Source organism: Lagopus leucura, unplaced genomic scaffold, assembly GCF_019238085.1.
Source record: "Lagopus leucura isolate 7727_CA_CO unplaced genomic scaffold, USGS_WTPT01 Super-Scaffold_100002, whole genome shotgun sequence".
Lineage (NCBI taxonomy): Eukaryota > Metazoa > Chordata > Aves > Galliformes > Phasianidae > Lagopus > Lagopus leucura.
The window spans coordinates 22,255,259-22,279,999 of NW_024962263.1; the positions used below are offsets into that span (position 1 = coordinate 22,255,259).

At 44.5% G+C, this 24,741-nt stretch overlaps 1 protein-coding gene across 1 annotated transcript; it reads left to right on the forward strand.

Moving 5' to 3' along the window:
* Window positions 1-330: 330 nt before the first annotated feature.
* SBK2 (SH3 domain binding kinase family member 2) lies at window positions 331-9,966 on the forward strand. The gene is made up of 4 exons (XM_042870192.1): window positions 331-564; window positions 7,587-7,794; window positions 8,560-8,762; window positions 9,020-9,966. Exons 1-4 carry the CDS (start codon window positions 331-333, stop codon window positions 9,587-9,589), a joined length of 1,215 nt encoding a protein of 404 aa, XP_042726126.1. The 3' UTR covers window positions 9,590-9,966.
* The last annotated feature ends 14,775 nt before the right edge of the window (window positions 9,967-24,741 follow it).

Consider the following 24,741-nt stretch of genomic DNA (forward strand, 5'->3'; position numbering starts at 1 on the left):
AGCCCCATGACATGGCCTTGAACTAGTTACAGTCTGTGCCTAGACTCTGATGCTCACTGACATAGGCAGCTGCGACCAAAATGCCTTCTCCCCCTCTGGTGACCAAAAGAAAGTGCTGGCCATCCACAGTGGCCCTCAGCCCTGCTGTGAGGGCTGTACTGCGACTTGGCATGGCCCCATATTCAACTGCAGGGACAGCTGAAGCTGGAGGGAAGGTCTGCATAGGGTGGATCTGCTGAAGGATCCCAGGGGCTTTGACGGTCCGACTTGAGCAGAAACAACAGCTCCACCTCCATCCCTATGACACCTCCCTGTCCATGAGCTGAGCGGATGGATAACCCCTTTCCTCCCCAGTGCCCCTCTTCTCCTCCCACTAAGAGGTCACCTTCAGCCCCGGGCGGTGTGCCCCTGGACCAGAGGCTGAAGAAGGGGCGGAGCGTCACGCTCAGCCCTGTAATGCCTGGCAGCCCCTCCGGCTGTTCGACACAGCCTGGTTCCAGCCCAGAGGCAGCGGAGGGGGAGTCGAGGCTGCCCACGGCTGTCTGCCCTGCACTGCTGGAGAAGGTGAGAGGCCTGGGGGAGACGGAGAGGGTGTGTGAGAAGACGGGCTGCAGTCATAGTAGGGTGAAGGAGACTGGACAGGCAGGTAAGGGGCACAACTGGGCACCCCTCACGGACCAGTCTCTGGCTTCGTGTGCTGCCATAACATGTAGCGTACCCATTCCTGACATTTGGTGCTCAGCATGGTCTGGTTGGTGGCGACCTCCTTTGAGCAGCTGTGCCCCAAAATGTTTCTCTACTTACGGGAGATTGCTCAGTGGTTGTGTCTGGTGCGGCAGTGCTGCGGTAACGGCACGTTGGTTGGGAAGAGAGCGTGATGTGGTTTGGTCCCAGCAAAATCACTGCCGATTTCTGACTGAGATGGCTGTGGTTTAGGACTTCCCAGAGCTGTCTGTGGGGAGACTGGTGGGGGTCTGTGCCTAAGATGAACATTGCACAGTGCTGAGAAGGAGGCAGCCAGCAGTTCTCTCAGTGAGATTAGCTTGCTGGCCTGTTTTAGAAAGCAACTCATAAATCTATCAATAAAAAGGCCAGAAAAAAACACTGTGATAAAATGTTCTGGTACCTTGCCTGTATCCACAGTTCACACTTGAGAGTAACTTTTAAGGGAAAAAAAAAAATAAAGAAAATTCGGGTTAGAAGTCCCGAACACATAGGGATAATCTTGCATAATGTTTGATGAGGTTTTTAGGGGTAAATGACCTTCTTCATAAAATGTGCACCACACTTGAGGTCTAAAACCATTCATTTCGGCTTCAGTTATTGGTTCTTGTTGTAATGCCTTGAATTAATGGGAGAGTGTCTCCAGTGAATTTCTAGAACCAGTGAAGGTATGTGCAGAAGACAAAGTCACTTTCTCGCTATCTATTTAATAAGCTAAAAAAAACTACCACCCTGAAAATTTCCCCTTTTGTCTGTACTTTCGGCGTTTTCATGGTTCTTCCCATGATTATTCTCTGATCCTTTTTTTCTGTCAAATGTGGTCAACAGTGTTAATTTGCTGAGTTGTGGTCTCATCAATTGCATTAAAAAGATAGCATCCACTCACTAATTCTGTTGACCTTCAGACATCAGCCATCCTCCAGAACTGGTCAGGAAATTTATCCTAGGGAAACCAGGCTTTCACATTAGTAGATTTTTGATATTCCAAAAAACACCATAAAAAAAGGAGATAAATAATAATGCAAAGCAGAGCGAACTGAAGGAATGCATTTCTAATGAAAACACAAGTCTGATGGTGCATAATATTCTCAGTTTCAGTGCAGAAGTCACTAGCAGGTGGCCAGCTCTTTAGAAATACAGCTTTCCCAACTCAGCTGATTTTCAGAGATTAAGTTTCAGACTGTCTCAAGGCGTATGCATGTAGAAACCTTGCAGAAAAAGATTTCAGCGTAAAAGGCATATAATCTCACAACAGATATCTTCTTTTATTAGAACTACTACAAGTAAAGTTGAATGGCTGTATCTGGTTTTGGTTGCATTTTGTTTGGTTGATTGAATTTGCTTTTTGTTTGTTTGTTTAGAGTGAGGCTTAATTTTTAAATTACTATCTGGCAAATTACCTCTCGTTGATGTTTCATGCTTCTGATGCTCTCTGGACATTCTCTTCAGCAAGTTGAATGCAAAGATTGAATTTGTAACATCAGTAGCTCATAGTCATTATTCTCTTATGCTTGCCCCTGTATATCATTCAGGTGTAATCTGTATCAACTGCAGTCTATTTCTAAAGCAATTCTAAATCTTCCAACACATTAAGACCTACAAAGGATGTGAGGGCGTAGCAGATCTACATTTATGAGTTTACAAAGCATTCACTTTATTGAAAAAGTGGCACAGAGAGTTTAGATTAATCTGATTACCATGAAATTTAACTTTTTTTTTGTCCCTCAATACCTGACTGAACTCCTGTCTTCTTTGGTAATCTGTAACACTTCTGACATGTGCATACACCTGCGTTTTATCAAGCAACACATTATTTATCTAGCTCCATTTTTGTGTTTTCTGAGGATTTCAGTGCTTTTTCAAGATCATTGTCAAAGGTAACATTATTATGATAGAGTCGAAATTTAATGAAATGTGTAACATGAGGACAACAATAAAACATGGTAGTTTCCACTCTACCGAGTCTTGCAAGTTTGCTTGTTCTTAAATCCATTGCAAACTGTGTGGCTTGTTGATTTTGATCAATGTCAGAATGAATTTGTGCAGATATTTTTTAGAGAATGTTCACTGGGTGGGATATTTCCAGCAGGTGCCTTACAAAAAAAAGCCACAAGGCTGAGAATGGTTCAGAACATCCACCAAACATTTAGTGGTTAATGGAAAAATCCCTGAAGGTCAGCTCCTCACACAACCTTGAAACAGAAATTAATGTGATGGTTTGATAAGAGAGACACCAAGTGATATGAATTACTTGATAACTGAATCCAGTCAAGCAAAATTTGCTTCACTGTGGGCAGAGGAAAGTGCTCAGGTAGAAACAAAGGAGGCAATACTCAGAAAGGTATGCGAAGAGGAAGCAGAGCTGCTCCCCTGCAAGAGAGTAACGTGGAAAAGCACTGGAATCATAATGGATTTATAAGGTAGTGCAACTCTCAGTGCATTGTTCTTGCTGAAAGATGTCTGGGGGTCACAGGAAAAGGCAGAAGGTAATTTTGGCTCAATGTTTCACAGGAAGTATTCCCACAGAAGCAGTCTGTGTTATAAGATGGAGCAGCAAATCTGGCAAAGTTTTAGAAAAGAGCTGTAAAATGGATCTGGGAGCTGGAGAAAAGGTCTTATTTTGAGAGCTGAGCAGAAAGTTGTTGGAAGGTGGCTAACAAATAAAGAGACTTAAAGGTGTCTTGATCTGCTCACTCAAAGTACAGTGTGAGTGAAAGTGTACAAAGTACAATTTCAGGAAACATTCTCCCTGTTTTTAAACTAACTGTTGTAGACATTGCAGAAGCAAAATGTGCCGGACGGTTTGTAAAGCCCATGCAAGGTGTTGATTAAATACACAGGCTGAGTTTCAGGCTGTGCCCTGCTGCTTTTACTCAGTCTAAGTAGATTAAATACGTGTCTTCATAGGCTGTAGCCATATCTCTGAGCACAATGTCTCTAAACCCTGCAGTGGTCAGAAGGAAGGACATTAGAAAACTTTTCTTTAGATAGCAGCATCGGGCAGGTAAATTCAAATTAGGAAGTCATATAAATACATAATGCACTCAATCACAGTTTGCCTTTGGATCAAGCGTGCATGATGGAGGTGCCCCAAATGCTGTTTATTTGGTTTGTATTAATGCTCTGTAGAAGGTTGGACTAGAAAATGATCCCAATGTGCCAGATGCTCAGGGACATTTATAATGGAGAATTTTTTCTATGAGGAGAAATGGAGAAAGCTGAGACTCTTCTGGTCAGAGAAGAGAAGTCTCAGAGTTATACAGATACCTAATGGGAGGCAGCGATGAAGATGGATCCAGGATCTTTTCATCAGGAGATCCCACTTTCAGTACAAGAGAAGATGTGCACAAATTAAAACAAGGAATTCCACTTGTACGAGGTAAAACAGATTTGAAGCACGGAAAGGATATGGAGGAAAGCACAGTTCTGAAAAGGGATCTGCCTGCTGCCTTCAGTATACCCCAGCCAAATGGTGAGTGTATCTTGGCCAGTGCCTTGAAGGCCTCCTGTCCAAATCTGGTCACACAGCAAAGGGCAAACAGCACTCTAGAAGGTAACAGTGGTATATGCAAAGCACCCAAGCACACTGTACTCATTGGTGGCCCAAATGTAGCCCACACTTAACTTCCTAGTGAAATGTCAAACTCACATCAGCATTACCTCAAGGATAGCAATGGCCAAATCCTGCAAAATGTTGTACAGTGAATGCAGTTGATTTCTAAGGAATCCTGATCAGAAATATGGGTTTGCCATTGTCCCTAATTGCCATGCTGGCTATTTCACTGATTCTTTGCTTTGTGTCTGAAGAGTTTACAAACTGAAATACGTTGACTTTGAGAGCTGGAGTGAGAACCAAGAATATACAGAGAAGCATATCCTCTCACTTACAAGAGCAAGATATGGTACAGTGAATATGAGAAAATTATATAATTAACAGAATAGTTGAATCATATATTAAGTAATTGATGATAATAAAAACTGATAAATTAATATATAGGTACTTGAAAATTATATCACTATTGAATGACTCATTAAGTGGATGCAATGATAAGATTCCAGTCTTTGGATTAGATAGTGCTAACAGGTGGCCAGCCTACAGTGGGAGAAATTTTATCTAAGTCAAGTTGAGAAATTAAGTTATCTGAGAAGATTGTGAACCATTTGCTGACAAGAAATTGTATAAGACCATGAATTTGATATAGGAGAAATACTGTCATCAGAAGAAATCTTTTTATGCTTTATCAGAAGTATAAATCTAACAAGGCAAGCTGATATCTTTCCTTTACTCCATTCCCTAGTTAGTGTGACATTAGCCTATCTAATATCACAGAGGGGACTATGTGCTTTAAAGGTCTATTACATTTAAATCTTTTTTCTCTATATTCCTAGATAGGACTCTTTTAAAGGCTTTCTCAGATATTCCTTTTAATGTCTAAATATGACAAAATCAGTTTGGAAGTGTCAGCATCAAGGTGGATGCATGGACAGGTTCTGCGATGCCTTTGCTGGTATGCAGTTTCGCAGGCTATGGTGGCTGAACAGCAAACAGGAGGACATCAAAACAAAATCCCTAAAATACTTTCCAGAATGACTTTACTGTGCCTCCCCACCCTTCATTTATCCCCTCCCCTGCACACACTTGTTCAATGTTGAATACCCCATGGACTGTGCTAACTTTGGTTGCTGTTGGCTCTCTCACCAAGCCAAAGCTTGTTCAGAAATGTAGGGCCAATCACTTGGTAGTTACACATTTAACAATACAGTCTAGGTGAGAAGGGAAGCAAAATGAAGGGGAATGTTCCACAGGCAGTCCTATGCTCCTGTAGAAATCTAGCCTTTTCTCTTAAATAATTCTGTTTCTACATTACTGGACTCTACAGATTTTGCAACACCGGGGGCTAGAAATTGAAGGAACTTCAATAAGCTCTTGTTGCAGGTAGAGCAATGTAAAACTTAAGAGAAAATGCTGCATTCTTTCTTTCACTCTTACTCCCACTCATATTCCTAGGATGCCATCAGCCTTTATAACAACTTGAGATCCTACTCCCTTCCTTAAAGGTCAGAATGTTACATGGAAAGAGATTTTGAGTTTATGGTTTTACACTGCATCTCTGTCTCACTGCACAGTAAAAGTTCAACCTTCAGGCTTTGTGTTGCACTCTGGACTGCAGTAGGCAGTAACCAGCAGCTCCAGAGGGGTGATCCTTCCCAGGGGAGGTTAAGTTGGATATCAGGAAAAACTTCTTTACTGAAAGGGTTGTTAAACACTGGAGTAGGCTCCCCAGGGAGGTGGTTGAGTCACCATCCCTGGATGTGTTTAAAAACTGTTTGGATGTGGTACTCAGGGACATGATTTAGCAAAGGGTTGTTAGAGTTGTATGGTTAGGTTGTGGTTGATGATCTTTAAGGTCTTTTCCAACCTGAGCAATTCTATGATTCTATGATTCCCCTCTGTACAGCACTGGTGAGGCCACATCAGCAGGTTAGGTCCGGGTCTGGGCTCCCCAGCAAAAAAGGGACGTGGATGTAATGGAGAAAGTCTGTCAAAGGGCTGTCAGGATTATTAAGGAACTGGAGCATCTCTCATACAAAGAGACATTCAGGGAGCTGGAATGATTTATCTTTGAAGGGATCTTCTTACCTGATGGAAGCGTATAAAAAAGATACGTCTAGAGTCTTATCAGTGGTACTGTGTGACAGGACAAGAAGCAGTGGGCACAGACAAACTCAGAATTCCTATATAAGCATAAAGAGAAACTTTTTAACCATAAAAGTGGTTAAACACTGGAACAAGCTGCCCAGAGCAGTTAGGGTATCTCCATCGTTGGAGATATTCAAAACCCACTTGATTGCAGCCCTGATGAACCTGCTCTTATTGACCTTGCTCTGAGCAGAAGTTTGCACTCAATGATCTCCAGAGGTCCCTTCTGACCTCAGACATCCTGTGTTTCTGTGGTTCTGTGACCTTGTCCTGAAACTGAAACTTGGAGGCTTTCCCAGGACCAGGATGGCAGAGTCTCTATTTTCAGAGTAAAATATAGACTGTGGGAGAATGTTGATACTTTAAAAAGTTCACTTGTAGTATGCTAGGGGCACTGAAAACAAACAAACAAACAAAAAACAGCAACAACAAAAAATATTTATCTGAAATGAGTCTGAATCATTTGGTTCTGGCACAAAATGGCACTGATTTTCCAAGCTTCCTTCCTGCTTAAGTTTCTTGGCTGCACAGATGAGTTTGGGTCAGAAATGTCAGAAGACACATGAGTTACTGATATCCCTTTGCCTACTCAGTGCATACCACATCTGCTCATTGCCTTTTTGTCATGGGCTAGCTGTGCCTCTGTCTAAGGCAAGTCCATTTGTGCTGCTACCTTAAATTTTTTCTTCAGTAAGCACAAGGGCTGGGGCTCTGTGTAGAAGGACACAGATGAGGTGTCTGCAGTAGGCTGACGAGGGCAGGAGAGTTGGGTCTTGCTTCACAATCTGGAACGCTGTTGATGTTTTACTTATTGATGAACATCAGAGTGTAGAATAAAAAGAGGCCTGGAAAGCCAGTATCCAGTACAGATACAGCAAGACAGTTCAATTATTTGAAATGAGAGGCCTCAGGCCTACAATTAGAGAGAGATGAGCATTTGACTGGAGGCCAGAAAGGATTAGAAGTTCCTTCAGTACATGGACCTTCCATATGGTGACAGCCTTTGCCTAGAAATGCACTCTGAAAAAAACACCAACTCAACCCTAGGGCAGCCAAGAGAGGACTCAGAATCCATGTAGCAGAAATATCCCTTGCCATGGTACAGTTTGTGGCGTATCTGATCCATTTTTGCTCTGTGCATGTTGTTCTGTTTCTCACTCAGGCTTTGGTGTTTCTGCAGAGCTCAGCAATGGCTGAGAACTCATCTGTGGCAGTGGCACCAACAGCAGCACCAACCATGCTAGAGGAGCTCCTGGAGATCACGGCTCAGAGCCTGGTGCGCACTGAAGTGGCTGAGCACTATGAGGTTATTCGGGAGCTGGGCAGGGGCAAGTACGGCCATGTGATGCTAGTGACCCACAGGCAGAGAGGTAAGGAACTGGCTGCACCCTGTGAGCTGTTGTGCTCGGTCTCCTCTCCACTTGCCCACATGTGTGGGCTGATGGGGTCTTGGGTGTTTGGTGCCAGGAGTGTCAGGAGATTCCCAAGGGAACCAACAGGGCAGGGGCCTTCCAGACAGGCACCTTCCCATTGCACACAGCCAGTGGGTAGGTAATGATGGGGGAACAGCCCAGAGCAACAGGCAGGACTGTGATGATGAGATAGGCCCAAGGTCAAGCTGGGAAGCCAGTCCACCGATCCGGACCATCAGGTCTCAGGGCCATGCATAGGCATAGATATCATACAGCTAGAAACCAGCACCCCAACAACACAGCATAGGCAGGGAGTGAAGCACTGGGCTTGAGCTTAAGTTGTTCTTCTGGGCCCATGGATCGACATGGTGTGGGTGAAGGTCTAAGGTGGAACTGGCCAAGGCCATTAAGGCCTATGAATGCCCTCAGAGCATTGAGAGTACTCATCTCCAGGTTGAACTGATGAACTCATGTAGCCTGAATTTCTCTTCCACTACCCAGTGTTCCCATGGCCATGAACTGAATAGCTCAAAACTCACATGAGCAGCAGTATCTGTTTTCTTATCTTGTCCCAGTATGACATACCTCCGTATAAAACTTTTGGCCAGAGACCCCTGTAGCCCCTAATGAGTTTCTAGGCCCATTTCTGCTCAGTGCTCTCTCTGTCTGGTTTTGGTGTGAGTGACTTTCAGGGGAGATCTAACTCATTCTTCCCATCCCCAGGAACTCCTATGGCTCTCAAGCTGCTGCCCAAAGCCAGTACCAAGCTGCACACCTTCCTGTATGAGTACTGTGTGGCACTCTCCCTTGCCACCCACCCTGCAATCATTGGCATGTTTGGAATTGCAATTGAATCCAGTCAATATTATGGTTTCCTCTATGAACCAGCAATGCACAAAGACCTCATATCAATCATCAAACCCAGGGTGAGTGCTGAGACAAAGGCATGGGAATTGGGATGGCAGTGTTTGGCCTCTGCAGACTGGCTGGGGCAGAGGGAGAAAGTCAGTGGGATGTGGGTCTTCCACTTCTGAGATCTACAGCTTTGAACAAGATTTGAGCTTGCAAGAACAGAAACTCGAAGACATTCCCTAACGGAGAGCAAAAATGAAAGCCCCCCACCTTGATAGGACTGACTAGGTGCTGAGCAAGTGCAATATTGTTTATCTTTCTCCCTCTGCAGGATGGGATCCCTGAACCAGCTGCCAAGCATTGTGCCAAGCAGCTTGTAAGTGCTCTGGAGTTCATCCACAGCCGGGGGCTTGTGTATCGTGATGTCAAGCCTGAGAATGTGCTGCTTTTTGACCCTGAATGCCGGCGCATCAAACTGACTGATTTTGGGCTTACACGGCCCAAGGGTACCAAGCTCAAACTGGTGGCTGGAGTAATCCCCTACACCGCCCCTGAACTAAGCAATACCACTGATGCCCAAGGGGTGCCCATAGATGCCAGCATGGATGCATGGGCCTTTGGTGTGCTGCTGTTCTGTTTGCTGACTGGCTATTTCCCTTGGGAGCAAAGCCTGCCCAAAGACCCTTTCTTTGAGGATTTCATGCTGTGGCAGGAAACAGGCCTGGAAGAGAACTTGCCTCGCCACTGGAAGCGCCTGACAGCTGAGGCCGCTCTCATGTTGCGGAGCCTGCTGGCACTGGATCCTGCCAAGCGTTGTCCTGTTGGTGGGGCTCTGCGCTATGTCAATTGTCCTTGGCGTCAAGATGAGGGGCACAGTGGGGACGCTGCTGTGAAGCCCTAGAGCCTGCTCCCCACAGGAGAGGGAAGTCACCTTGCAATGAGGTGTGGGGCTGAGGGCATCATAGTGGGCCTCCAGCAGTGTGGCTGTGAGATGCCATGGTAACCCAGAGATCAATTTCTCCACAGCACTATCCCTACCATCATGGAACCAAGCTCCTTCCCCAAGATGGTCCTCACTCTAAGCTCATCGTTGTCCATTGCCACCTCCTTCCTTGGGACTTGAAAATATCTCCTTTCTCACACAGATGAGAAATGTTCACACATGACGCTTCATGTGTGAAGCATCAATTTGTATCCTGCCACTGGACACTCCGAGGTGGTTTCTGGGGATGCAGCACCTGCATTACCTTTGAAATAGAGCAGATATCTACTTCTTTGTTTCCACGTGTGGCTCTTCTTCTCTTGTAATAAAATGTCTGCAGGGGATCTGTTTGCTGTGGGAGAGCATAGGTATGACAATGCCAGTGGCCATCTAAGGACAAGCTGCCAGAAGCAGGGGCCATATGACTCCACCATGGCCCTTGAGGGGTGGCTTCAGGTATGTGAGGTGGAGGTGGTGGGAGCCCTCAGCATATCACTGCAGATGTTATCTGAGGACTGATGATGATGCTGAGAAGATGGTGGGAGCCAGTGTGGTGGGGTGTTGGAGGAAGGACTGTTAGTAAGAAGTAGACAGAAGAATGTTCACAAGATGCTGCAAGGAAATGAGCAGAGGAAAAGGGTGGGTAGGAGCTAGATGTGAGAGAACTGTAGCAGTACAGATCTGTGCCTTGCCTCTATCATGTATTGTTGCATTAACTTTTCAGAGATTTTCCCATCAACAGAGTTAGACATACATTTTATATCTGTTTCTTTGCTGTCTACTCCTCTCACTGTCTCTGAAGACATTTGTCCTGTTAATTCTACGGTGATTGCTACTGGTTGGAATTCTCTTTTCTAGTTTATTTTCTTCTTGTAAAGTTTCTTAATACCAAACACTTAGGTTGCTCTGTAGGATTTTCCCTCTGAAAGGTCTCCCTTGTGAACAGGAAGGAGATACAAGGAACCACAGGTGATGTCTTTATATATTTCTTCCCATTTCCTTCCGTTGAGGAGCAGATGACAGTGGGTTATTAACAGCTGAAGTTACAGTTTTAGTTCATGAGTCTCCTCATCTAGTTCCTTTTATTCAGGAAAAGATCCTTTAGCAAACACTGTCATCCTTGATGAAGCACAATTCAGCCCTCTGTCTCCATGAGTGGCCAAAGCACAATTTGAAAGGGAAGCTCACTGCCATGAACATCTTGATTTGTGATTCAGCTGAGAAAACAGTAGTGCTGTGAGGATGGTTTGTCTGGGTTTTGCTGGGAAAGGATAACAGAGGAGCTATAGTCACAGGCAGGGCACATTAATTTATCCATTAAAACAATTATGAAGATACCTCCCAACAGTTTTACACTGTTGTCTTGCTCTCAATCCTAACCCTCCTTCACTTGGACCACTCTCTCCTCACAAAGCCAGGCCCCTTCTGTATGAGCATCTACTACCACTTCATCCTTCCTCCTGACCTGAGTCCTTCAGACCCAAGGAGGAACTTCCAGTGGCAGCCCAAGAATACTTCTCTTGTTCAGCTTCCAGGTCCTAAGACAACATTGCCTATCTTTTGATTCCTGCCTTTCCCTCTAGAAGACCTTCCTTCTCCCATTTCTTATAATCTCTCCAACCACACCCCATCCCCATCAACAACCCTCTCCTAATCCTGATCTCTGTAGGTATACATTTTAATCTTGAAAAAAGTTAACAAGGAGAGAATTAGGAATTAGACGCTCTTCTTAATTTCCTACCATTTTCCTCAGGCAACTGCTCTTGGTAATCCTTTCCAGCTCAAATCACAATGCTGTTGGAAATGTCTTCAGCTCAGTTTTCATTTTCAGTGATTATATAACTTTTAAAAATGTGTTACCTAGCATCCCATCCTTTCTAAGACCAAGGGATCTACAGGCCAGGTAGTTAATGCCTATCCAGTGAAAAAATAATGCAGAATCTAATAGAGGTGCTTATTGAAAGAGAACTAAAGATCAGAAACATCATTTTGTGGACTGCAACCCTCAGTGTTCTACCTGAAAATCGTGTTTGATAAAGTTGTGATTGATAAAGTAAATCCATAGCCTTATGGTGCAAAATTTTGTAAGGCATGACTTAATGATATAAATAAAATTATAGTACATTGTATTGGTTAAAACAATACACTATGCAAAGTCATTAAAGTATATTAAGAGAATTGAGAACTTGCAATTTAGAGAAGAAATAATTGGGAATGGTCTTTGATTATTTTGGTTGGTTTCTGCAGGGAGCAGTAGTAGAATGAAAACTATCAATACTTGAACCAGTGATTTGAAGTTATATACAAAACCACTTCAAATAAAAACCCACAGATAATACAAAACTGAATAGACTGATAAACAGGCCACTCAAAGAGTTCTGTATAACTTGGTGAGATGGGTGTATTCAAACAAAATGCATTATCTTGCAGATAGAAGAAATGTCTTCAGGTAGGAGCACATAGGAATAAAAATCGTGCTTGTACAAGGGTTCCTGAAAAGCACACAAAAATCTTTGCAATACCTAGAGGAAACATAAGATTGTGTGAGTTCTCATTGTGGTATTCTGCCAAAAACACTGATGGATCCCTTGCAGGGCTGATTGGAGTGCAGACACGCAAGGTGGTCAAATCTCCAGCAGAGATAGCTAGCAAGATTCCTGCTGTCCTAAACAGGAGCGCAGGAAGTAGGAGCAAACAATCAGGGTTTGATACTGTGGAAGGAAATTCTGGAGATGGTACCATTTACATGCAAAGTAGAAACAGGAGACAATTTAGCAATGAACCCTAGTGCTTGAACCCACTGCTTGAAGCTGTAAGAAGGCACTGTTACAGTCCAGTCCTGAAATTTTGGTGGAAGGTGTTTCTGCTGCCAGGAAGTTGTGCACTATACAACTTAGTGATGAAATCAGCACTGTGACTGCACCAAGCTCTTGATGTTGGTTCAGACAGTGTTACAATGAAGCAAGAGCAGCAGCCAGCACTGCGGCCAAAGACGTGCCTGGATCCAAGTGCCCAGCCTGGGCTCTTTTATCAGTGGCTCACCCATAATTGCAGCTGGATTTCTTAAATCAATGAATAAGGGGACCTGTTGAAGCCTATCCACAGGGGGTCTGAAAGAAGATCTACTTGTCCCCATCACCCCCACAGCAGCTGCTGGGAGAGGCCGAATGGAACGGAGCTGCGTGCAAACACGCTGGCCCTTTGCACGCTCTGCTGCTTTCTGCAAGAAGGCTGGCTGAGTGCCTGGTGCAGTAAAAGGGCAAGACTTCAGTTAATGTAGGCACAAGGTTTGGGGTGGATCTGGTGTCGTCCCCAAAGAGGCATCAGGTGACTGCAAAGGGAAGGGAAAGACCTGGTACTTCACTCCTCTCTGAGATGGAATGAAGAGGTAAATTGGTCGATTACAGAGCTCATTGCACTGTGTGAATTTTGGATGCAGCAACTGCAGAACAAGAAGTGTGAACACAGCTCCTGATGCCCTAGTGCATGCATCCCATGGCTCTGGAGAACATGTGGTCTGTACGGTTGGATGTTGTGGTCAGTGCCATCTCACCCTTCTGTAGATAGACATAGGAAAGTCACACTGTTAGACTGGCTCACCCTGTAACAATAGGCAGAAAACAGGTCCAGCTTTTAGGATCTCTATAGTTAAGCTTCTGTGCTCATTTCTAGAAGCTTGCAGCATATAATCTTCCTTCTGCCATCTGCAGTTTCAAGCCTGGCACTCAGTTACTTCCATCTCTTCCCGCTGGAATCATTCTGAGGACTGTGCCTTAGGTTTATTAGGAAAGTTAGAGAAGAACTAATCCTTTGTATTCCTCAGACTTCCCTTGTAGCGCTGTCTTCTGAACAAGGCTCCTGCTTTACACTCCTGTGATATCAGGTGTTAAGAGTGTCAAAGAACTGAGCAAACCAAAAATGGGTGCAGGAAAGCATAGCAAGCTACGGAATGTAACAGGGCAGATCTGAGACTACATACTGCCATTGCTGCCTCCTCCTTCATTGCTTTTTCTTGACTTTTGACATTCACCTCAAAGGCAAAATGGGCCAGAGCTTTGATAAGCACAATTAATCAAACAAACAAAACAAAAAATGACTCTGCTCTGAACAAGCATCCTTCTGAGCACAGGAGTGGAAAGAGACAATAACTGGAGGATAGAGACAGTAAGGATTTGTTACCTTTCATCCTTACTGACGTGGGCAGTCTGGCCACAACTGCAGCCCAGTTGCTTTCTTCTAGAGTTTCTAGAGTTCTTCCCTTCCCTGACTGGAAAATATGAGATGGTTCATGGAGTGCCAGCCATAAATCTTTAATTAAATTTTTTATTACTGAATCTTATATCCTTGAGTGGAGATATGTGAACAAGAGAAAAATGGCTTAGGCAGAGAGATCAAAGGAACAGGTTCCATATTTCCCTCATCCCATACCTTGGGTTGCACTGTACCTCACTGCCCATAGTATAACATTAAGTCTCCTTGTGCTCTGATGGGCTGTCAGTGTCAGTGTTGACCACAAGATGACAACTGACTACTACTAACTCCCATAACTGTTCTCTGAATCCTAGATTTCCCTGCTCACAGCTCTCACAGCCAAGCTCTGCCAACCAATAGTCTGGGCCTGTCCATATACAGGCCTACCCATATACAGGCCTGTCCGTTGCTGTGGCTGTGTTTCTGTTTTTCCCTGAGGCTGACAGGCAGTTGGTCATGTGTGTAAGCCCTATCCCTCAGCTCAGCTTTGTGCAAGAGAGGGAGGAAGGGATATTTGGCTGGGCCTAGGGTGGTGACAGAAGTTGTCACGCAGACTAATTGCACTTGTAACGCGTCTTTGCTGTTTACAAGCTGCCCCCCACCAGGGAGTTGTGTCTCTGGCTGACCCCGATGCTTCAGGATGGAACAACACAATCTTCCTGCTCTCGCTTGGGGCCCTGGCAGTACCTTTTGAGTGTTAACTCTGACCAAGGTCAACCTCTGCCAGAACTTTCCTGATAAAATTTACTGTAAGGGATTAATACAGTCTGCTTTTCAGCTTATCGCTGATGTGCAGCTACCGGTTACTGGTCACTGGTTACAGGCTGCAAACAGTCCCTTGAACAGGCATCTCTCAGCTCCATGTCCTTGTCCCCAGCCATGATCCTTGCCTGCCTCAGATGACTGCCTTCCACTGATGGAGTGGGAGACAGAGGCACAGCAAGGACAGCCATGTGCTGACATTGCTTGGCTCTGCTGAATTTGCGCTTTCCAAAGCCAAGTAGGAAACAGTGACAGCTTTCACATCCCCTTGTCCTTCTGTTGACAGTTGTTGCTATTGACACTTTCTCTTGAGAAATTGTTTCATCTTATTAAGGACAGTAAATTTTGAAGAGATTGCTGAACACAGGGCTAACATAATCAGCATTCCCAGGAGCATGTTGGGCAGGCTTAACTCCTGGCAATTCCTTCTGCAGAGCCTCTTTGCTTGCATCCCTCTCAGAATCTAATGAAAAATTCATGGCTGCTCAGCCTTATTGGTAGGAATATGCTTAATGGCCTGCACTGTTATGATGTGCTGCTACAGGTCAATGCTCTGAGGTTCATAGTTGTGGACAAGAGATGCAGGGACAGGGCTGAAGAGACAGACAGGTGGAGCAGAGACCAAGAAAGGGAAAGAGAAGAAACAACAGCACACAAGGAAGATCTCTGAAAGCTCCTCAGGTCATGAAGGAGAGAAGTCGTTAGTAAGTGTCTTTCTTCAGTGTAAGGAATGTTAGTCCTTAGCAGCATGAGCATTGCAATGCCATCCAGGCCCCACATGCATGGAGATATTCTCACCACCCAGATGGTCCCTTGGGCATAGCACAGCTTCCATGTTTCCATGATCTGTGTGGATCATTGCATAGAAATGCAGTGCTGCTGGGAGTCTTGGGCTAGGACAGTCTTGTGTCATCAATGGTTGGATCTATTGCATAAATTAGCTGTACAGTGCAAAACTGCTGCATTCATTCCATATTGACTAGTCCAAAGGCATGGAAGTTCAACATCTGCTCATGTTGCTCAGTCCCTGGACTCTGGAAACTTATGTCCTCAGGCTTGCCCTCCTTCATACTCACACTGCTCATAGCACATCAGAGAAGACTGCAGCACCTTTATCCCGCTAGGACTGCCCATCACTCAGCTGGAAACATATAAGCACACTTGCCAGAGGAGCAGCTGCTGTTTGGGTAGGATGGGTACCTTCTATTCCCAGTACTGGAAGAGTTTAGGGCAAGGGGATGCTGGGGCTCCTGGCAACTTTCTGCATGGCTTTGAAGGTAGCCATTGCCAATCTCTGTTTGAGTTTACTGTTGCTGGGCTACCTTCAGGAACTGCTGAACTGGTTGGCATCTTCTGGACTGCTTCATAATGGAAATCTGGGATTAAGGCGAGCTGTGATAGGCAGCAATTCTGACCAGCCCCTAAGCAGCCTGCAATCCTCCCACTAGTCTTTGGCTGCACAACAGCATGTCAGGAATTGGATAGGGCTGGCAGAGACTGGGCTGTAACAGGATGCCCCTGTCCTTTTCTCTCCTTCCATCACTGGGTTTATGGCACGTGGTGTGTAGGGGCTGCCAGGTGGTCATAGGAATGTTGAGACATCAAAAGGGAAAGTATTGTTGCTGCAGCAGGGTAAATGGATGTCATTGTCAAATTCTACAGCCTTTGCATATTTGGCCACCCACCACCAAGATTGGCTTGGTTCAGTTGGTGAAATCTCACTGATTAGAAGTTTGGACACTGAGATGTAAATTAGGTCACCCAGAAGATGGGACCGGGGAACAATATTCAGTAATTCTGACTTTAGAACTCCTTAACTGGCAGATATGTTACTATATTCCCAGAGCTGGGCAAAGAACCAGAAGTCCTAAGCCTGAGTCTCAATTTTCCTTTCCACCACTTCCTTTCCATTGCCATTAACCCCTACTCACTGGACTTCATCTTGGGATTGTATTCTTTGAAAGGAGACTTTGACACATTAACAGCATAAGATTGAGCTGAGCCAGGGAAGTATGAATGCCTAGGACTGGGGCTAAACAGATCAGTGACAGGAATGTGTTTTTCAATAGGGAGGTCACCAGACGTGCCCACAGAACTCTGTAGAAATATATTTAGAAAAGAACTGTGAGAATTATTCAAGGTCTTGAAGCTTTGCTGAACGAAACAAGAAAAGAAGATAAATTTTATTTAATAGCATGGATCTGAACATGCTTGCATAGGACAGTTGATTGCTGTCATAATGCAGATTGGAGCCCTTCCAAGGATCTTTACAATGGAGTCTCCAAATGAATTAAGCTAGACTTCATGAACTGTTGTTTTGCTAAATTCTTATATCCAGCTGGACCACAGTCCTATGTATCTTCGCTAACATATGCATAGTCTATTGCTATTACTTTTCTTAAACAAACACATCTCCTGATTATCTGAACTATCTACAAAAGACTGTTCTGTTCACCCATTCCTTCATCTGCTGAAACAAATAGAAACAATTAGAAACAAACCCTAACCCTAATTACTTATGTATAACTTGGTGAGTGCTCAGTTTCCACCTTAGTCTGTGAAGTGGTCAGATTCTCCACTCATTTAATTTACATGCTGAAACAAAAGAATTGGTTTGGGCACAACAGGAACTGCCTGGGAGGAATCTCCATAGAATTCCAAAGCACACGTTTGAATGCTCCTGCTGCAATTAGTTAAACAGTTGTGAATGTGGATAGGAGTTCAGTCAGTTACAGAATCATAGAATTTTAGGGGTTGGAAAAGACGTCTGGAAATCATCTAGTCCAACCTCCCTGCTTAAAGCAGGTTTCCTACAATAGGTTGCATAGGAAAGCTTCCAGCTGTGTTTTAAATATCTCTAGCGGATACTCCACAACCTCTCTGGGCAACGTGTGCTCTGTCACTCTGAGAGTAAATAAGCTTTTCTTCATGTTTGGATAGAACTTCCTGTCATTGCTTGTCCGTCAAGCGAATTAATGTCTTGTGTGTGCTAAATGTGGATAAAGGCAGAGACCTGCCACCCAGCTACACAGTAGGTTTAACCTTTGGACGAACTGGAGTTTGACACTTGTAGCTTAAATTGCACAGCTCTTGCTACACACCAAATGACTAGAAATAACGACATGGTATCATTCATAAACAATACAATTTTGCTGTAGCTGAAGAATGAGGGACTGATTGGCACAGACGTACTTCTTTCTACACAATCCCACAAAGAATTCCTACAGAAGGAGAATGTTTGAGGACTTTAATTGCTGGAGTTGTGTTCTGGCAAAAGGCTCTGAAAGCAGTATCTCTCTGCGCGGTCAAACAAATTTCCTCTGACCAGCTCTAGTAGTTCCTTTCCAGGTAGCTTAATGACTTGTTTAATTTGCCTTGTTTAAAACAGAGCTGCCTATAGTCATACTGTTTGGATCTTATATCAGCTGTGTTAAGCACATGCCTCACCACAAACCTATAGGCCATGAATTCCTAATGCTAGGGAAAGCAAGAGCAATTTCTGCATGGCTTCATGTACTATTGTTTCTTGTGTTCCAAATATTTGGTATGAATACTTATGCTAAGCTCTGATACAGGTTTCGTTTCTCTTTAGTGGCTCTTTGGACTCTTTTCAGCTTGCTGCCGATAGGATGGCTAAAGCAGGAGTGTTTGCAGGTTAGAATTGTGTAAGGAAGGGCAGCAGGTCAGGATGAACACTCAGGATGGATTTCACAGCCCTGCCTCTAAACTTTCTTCTTGTTCTTAAGGTCTGGGAACAATTGTACGGGGAAATTGCTGTTCTCACATAGATAATCAGAGATAGCAAAGAAGAAAGAGTAATGGGAATGCTTTGCTGGAGGCCAGGGACCTTTGCTTACCAAGCAGAAAAACAACAGACATTTTTTTCAAGACAGGGTCACTTTAGGAAGGATAGTGTTCCCCTCCCTTTTCCAGCTTTTCCCTTTATCCCAGGATTTCTCAGGATGCTGGCAGAAATGTTCATGCTGATTCACAGAGCCATTGCCTTGCAGATCTCCCTCATTAGCCTTAGTTAGCTTCACTGTCCTTATTTGTATTTGTGACTTGGACAGATCACATGTATCACACACACAACCTGTGTGCATGCCGCTGCCTGTCACTCATCTTCTGCCTTCCGCAGAAATTCTGACATACAGACCCTGAACTACCAGGACCAGGGCTATGATCTGGGCAGCTGAGACACCAGAGCTGCTAAATTTCTTTCTTCGTGGGCTTGAAAAGGCATCTATTATCATCTTATCACCCCTACTTAAATCCGTATACGAGCTAGCCCATCTTGAAACCTCGAAGGAGCTGGTCTGTCCCCATCCTACCTCATCAACAGAGCAATTCTTCCTCCCTACTTAGTTTCTAAATGGTATCCTGTTTTTCGCAGGTACCTGTAGGGGGTGTTTCACTGCAGGAATTCTCATGATCATTTCTCAGTCCTTTGGATGCTCATACTGCTGTGTTTCAGCAGCTAAGCCTCCAGTGCTGGGAGTGAGCCAAGGACCCAGACACTCATACCCACTAGCTCCCATCTCAGCAATCCACATTGGCTTAGGATTTAGTAACACAACCTGCTTTTCACTGCTGCGAGCTTCTCCCGCTAGGACCAAGTTCCTCCCATGCTCAGTTTCAGATGGAAATTGAAGCTAACACTTCAAATCAAGCTAGCACTACTAGTATCTGCTGAACTGCGTTAGCCATTAGCTTCTGCACTTGTACTCAAAAATAATGCTCAGTGCTCAGTTTTGAGAGCTGTATGCCTCTGTTTAGGTTCTCTGCTCTTCCTAAGCAACCAGGAGCTAGGTAGTTATGCGCTTTTTGCATTACCAGAAAAGTTGCTGCAACTTTCCACTGTCAAGGAAGATGGGACAAGGCAGCTCTGATTTGTTCTTCTCCTATAAACTTGCATGATCCCAAAATGAAGGGAACAAGAGAAAGATCCTGTCAGAGATCCTGAGGAATCAGAAATGGAGCTCCCGTGAGATTTGTAGCAGTAGCTTTTCTTAGAGACTGAGTCACCATAGCTGAAAAGCAAGGCAGCACAACCAGCATTAAGATGATGTTCCAGTGCAAGCCTGTGCCAAATCTATGCAGCAGATCTTTCCTAAGCAGGAAAGATCCTTTTCAGATATGCCTGCTTTGCCAGCCCTCTCCACACATCACCTTCCATCTCTCTGGACTACCTTGCCAGTCACTACCTCTTGTAATCACTTAACTTTTGGCACTGCCCTTAATTCAAAAGCAATGCTGGAGACTTGCCTTTCCTGGCCTTTGGCCTTTTTCCACTTACTAGAGACGTGTTAATGAGAAGACCTCATATCTAATCACCTAGTCAAGGCACTAGCAAAATGCCAGCCAGCACAGTAGCTGAATGTGAAAAATAAGAAACCAGCTAATGTCAGCTTAGACTGCTGCTTGAAGGGTCCTTAGAGGAGGGTTAGGTTCACTGCAAAACCCAGCTGAAGGTGAGGGCCATCAGCTCCTGCCCCCAGTTGGAGAGACAGACCTGGCAATGAGCAGCAGAGAAAGCGGCGATGTATGCGTGGGAGAAAGGTCAGGAGATTGCAGAGGGCTTTGCACTTGCAGCCTGGGTGATGGGAATGGCCAGTGAGTGATGAATAGGAGCAGCTGGCAGAGAGGCTCACCACCAGACAGTCCAGTTAGAGAGTGGGAACTCAGCAATTCTCGTGCTGGATGGGTTTTTTACGATGCACTGAGAACTAGGTGACATAAGGCACATAAATCAAGGCAGCTTCTTGAAACTGAGACAATCTGTGGCCCTGATGCCCTCAGGCTGGAGCAGCTGAGGTGACACTGGATAGTCCCTGTGTACATGGGCCCTGTCTGTGCTAGCAGGGAGACCACTCTCCTGCACTAGAGGAAGGGACAAGTGTTGTTTTTTGAGGATCTAACTTAGTTATGTATGAATTTTACAGAAACCAGCAGTTTTCTTCTCATGGTATAAAAAGACACTATGCCGTATCAGAGATCATGAAATCTAAGCTCCAACTAAACATTTAAACATTTTGTGTGCATTTATTTTTTGTTATTATACTATGAAATCACACTAATGAGTTCTATTACATTTGCCCATTCACATCCATGAATCATGAAGGTTGAAAAAGACCTGTAAGATCAGCCAGTCCAACCATCAGCCCATCCCTACCATACCAACTAGCCATGTCCCTCAGTGCCATACCCACACAGCTCCTGAACACCCCAGGGATGATGACTCCAACACCTCCCTGAGCAGCCTGTTTTTTCTATTTCTTGTCTCCTCTTCCGTTTCTCTCTTTGGGTCTCTCAACTGCCCACCTCAGAAAATGAGAGTGTACACGTGCCTGCCTGCCCCACTGTCTCTCCTTGAGTCATTTGAGGCAGGCCTTTGTTTCCTTTCAACCCCTGCCACTCATGTATGGCATTAAAAGTTCATTCTCTCCCAAGAGACACCAGGAAGAGCGAGTGCTCCCTGTGGATGTGATGTGGGGCCACTGTCAAGATGCAGCAGGAGCAGGCTGCTCCACAGGAAAAGGTGGGCCAAGGACTGAGGGTGACAGCAGGGCAGGCAGGGGCAGTTCATAGGCAAGGGGGACAAGCAGGAAAAGCAGGGCATCCAGAGATGGTGACCAGGGTCAGCTAAGAGCCCAGTTCATCAGGTAAGCCCTTCACAACAAGGCAAGTGCGAGTCACTAAATCAAAACAGCACTGGGGTCAAGGAACAGACACAGATAAAAGGTAGCTCAGGTGAGGAGCAAGAGACTGGGCCTGGGCCTAAATGCAGCTCCTGGGGGAAAAAGAGAGGCATTTCCCACTCCACACTTTTGATGGCAGCCTAATTGAAGATTACACATCTGTGCTTCCTGCACAAGTATTCAAACCGTGGGAAAGAGGCAAGGAGAGTGCTGTCAGAGCCCCGGAAGTGGTGTCCCACATTCAGGGAGCAGGCACATGCCAGGATTCCTTTCAGTGCCTGTGCTGCTGCTGTTCAGTACTAAACACCAGGAGCCTCACTGTAGCACTGAGACTGGTCCTAAATAACCTCGGGAGAAACACCATAAAGATGCAGATTCTAGCACATGTACAACAGGCTCAGTGTCTTGCAGAGAACGTACTAAAGCATTACCCTCCTATCATCTGAGTTTAGCAAACTGTCTCTGTTGTATCACAGAGAGGACTTGTTTACAAAGCAAACGCTGTCAGTCCATTTAATTGACTCTTTAACACGGTGAGAAATGTTCCCTGGCAGAGAGCTCCTGGGAAGCTCTCCAAGATGTGAAATGGAGAGGTACTTCTACGCACAGAGGACAAACAGGGCTAGTTCCTCCCAACTGAATCATCACTCCTGGGATGATGGTACAAGTTCAGGAGTTGCAATAGCCACAGCCTGTATAATAGCAATTTTTAACGGTGCTTGGCATGGTTATGATGGAGGAGGGAAGTTTTCCCAGCTTGTTCTTTAATTTTTAATACCATTTTAATGGTAAAATGGCTCAAGGTTGGTTGTTCCCTGTCCATCTGAACTGTGTAAGGGATTTGCTGCTGCTTATGCAACATGTGGCACCTATGAAAAGGGAGCAAATGTGCCTTATACAACAGAAGACAGTGGATCCCAGAGTCTCTTCTTCACAGCTTTAGCCCAAACAAATACTGCCTGGACTGACTCTGGAGCCACTCAGTTTAGCTTGTATAGGCCACGCACCTTGGTAGTGCAGAGAAAACTAGCAAGCCTGCATATTACCAAGACTGCTCAGATCCATTTGAAACCTTGCTTTTGATTGCTTGTGCTTTTGTCAGATTGGATTGCTCAGGCTGGAATTGCCCAACCTACAATGCATCTTCCCCCTGCAGGACATAGTCAGAAAACATCCATCTGAAAGGTAGCAGTTTTTCTAAGCATAGGAGAAACACATTTGTAGCAGAAAGGGTCAGTTTGTAGAGAAACAAAAATGTTGCTTCATAGCTCTGCATAATCATCTTCCTGGAAAAACCCACCCAGATCTGACACAGCTGTCACTGCTGTGCACCCAAAGCCAGGATCCTAGCCCTGGACGGACTGCACCCAGCAGCTGCTGGCTGCCACAAGCTGGGTGTGACCACGGCATGGAGAGGAATCTGCAGACTGTGCTTGGGGAACCTCCTCCAAGCACCTGCAAAGATAAGCATTGTCAGTGCAGAGAGAGGAGATGGAAGAAGGAAAGGAACTAGGCCCAGGAACACAGCAAAAGAGGCTTAGAAATGGGTCTGAATTCTGATGCCAAATGGTTTTTCCATGAGTTTAGCTGCACAATGAACGATCAGAGTGAGGGTCCTAGGATGACATGAAACGCTGGATTTAAGAGGGAATTGTTATGGAAACAGTTCAAGAAACTGAGCTCTTGAAGATTCAGATCGTGTATGGAAACAGTTCAAGAAACTGAGCTCTTGAAGATTCAGATCGTGCTGGTGACAAACGTATGGCATGCTGGTGATGCTGGGAGAAAGCTGCCATGCTTCAGCTTACTGTTCAGTCCAGCTGCAGTCCCCTTATGGCAGTGATATACTTACATTGCCCTCCAGTGGTGACCATTGCATTTTGCCAGGTTAACAGAAAAATCTGAAGGCCATTGAAACACTTCATTTCAGTATCCCACAGTTCAGATTTGGCCCCAAATTGTAACAGTGGGTTTGTGGTTAAACAAAACAGTGGGCATGACAATTACTCCTGTCTTGAAAGCATACCACCTTGAGCTGCATTGCTTTCAATAATCTGGTTTAATGCTTTCAGTTGCATGCTACTGTCCTCTGTGCAGGACTTAAACATCAACTATGTGTATGTGTTAAATAACATAGATGATAATGCTACATGTTATTTTGAAAATCAGAAAAGCCTCAGGAAAAACCCTTCATTTTTAGAATTTTGTCAATGTTCCACTACCAGTCTTCAAACATTCCACATGAAGGTCTCATTTAAGATGAGATAATACTCACATACAGAGACCTGCTTCCTTAAGTCAGATTAATGAGAACAGGGAGAAGCCTCCCTGCAGTAAAAAAATAAATAAAAAATCCCTCCAAAACTAAACCCCAAATCCAACCAAGTTTTAATTTTCACATCCCCTGGCCTGATGGTCTGCAAGTCGTTTTGGAATTGGGAGTGATCTGATCTACGTTACTGCCTGCAAGCTGCAAGCAGCTGTGAACCAATGCAGCATACAGAGCAGAGCGCTACCGCAGCTTCCTCCCCTCCAGTGGCAGTGCTGCTGCACAGAGCCCTCCTTCCTTCACAGCTGTAAAGCAGACAGAAATGTTCAAATGCAAACAATAGAAGGGGTGCCCAGCTTTTCTCTTTCACCTGTTTCACCTAAATGTGGGCATCCCACATTTAAAACAAACGTCTTCTAAACCATGCTGAAAAAAAAAAAAAGTAATTGAAACAGTTAATAGGTGAAACTTTTAAACAATTTGGGAATGGAATTCAGTTTTGGACAAGACAGGAAACAGGATTTCATGAGAGAAACGAATGCAACACGAATAACAAACCATTTTCTCACTTGCTTTCTATCAGATGTACAACTTCACCATCAGGTAGAAAAGGTACAATACAACTCCTATGGAAGTTACAGCAACAGTTGGTTATTTTGTTGTTTTTTTTTTTTTTTTTTTTTTTTGCTACAGAGCAACAGAAGAGACAGCTCTGTATGAGCCATTAGATTTATGGGATATTAAGAATCACTATTACAATCATGAATTGATTCAGAATGCCAGACTTCAGCAGCAGTAAAAGCGATTTACTGCTTTGCTCATTGGACTGCATGTAAATAAAACAATTTTTGAACATGGCAAAAAACCCAAAAACCAATAAACAATCATGAAACAAGTTATGCTACTCAGTTTCTAACAATTACAATAGTGCTTCACAGTCCTTAATTAGTTCTAGAAATATATTTTTATCCACATTTTAAGGTGGAACTTTCTCACCACAAAAAAATCAGTTTTCTTTAGCCTTCCTCTGCTGACACTCAGTGAAGGACATTCTTTCATTTAAAGTAGTGCATAATCTTAATGCACTACTG

Coding starts and splice junctions, on each gene's coding strand:
- SBK2 (XM_042870192.1), top strand. CDS start 331: ATGGATAACCCCTTTCCTCCCCAGTGCCCCTCTTCTCCTCCCACTAAG. Junction 7,795..8,559: donor AGTGACCCACAGGCAGAGAG/GTAAGGAACTGG, acceptor TCCCATCCCCAG/GAACTCCTATGGCTCTCAAG. Junction 8,763..9,019: donor TATCAATCATCAAACCCAGG/GTGAGTGCTGAG, acceptor CTCCCTCTGCAG/GATGGGATCCCTGAACCAGC.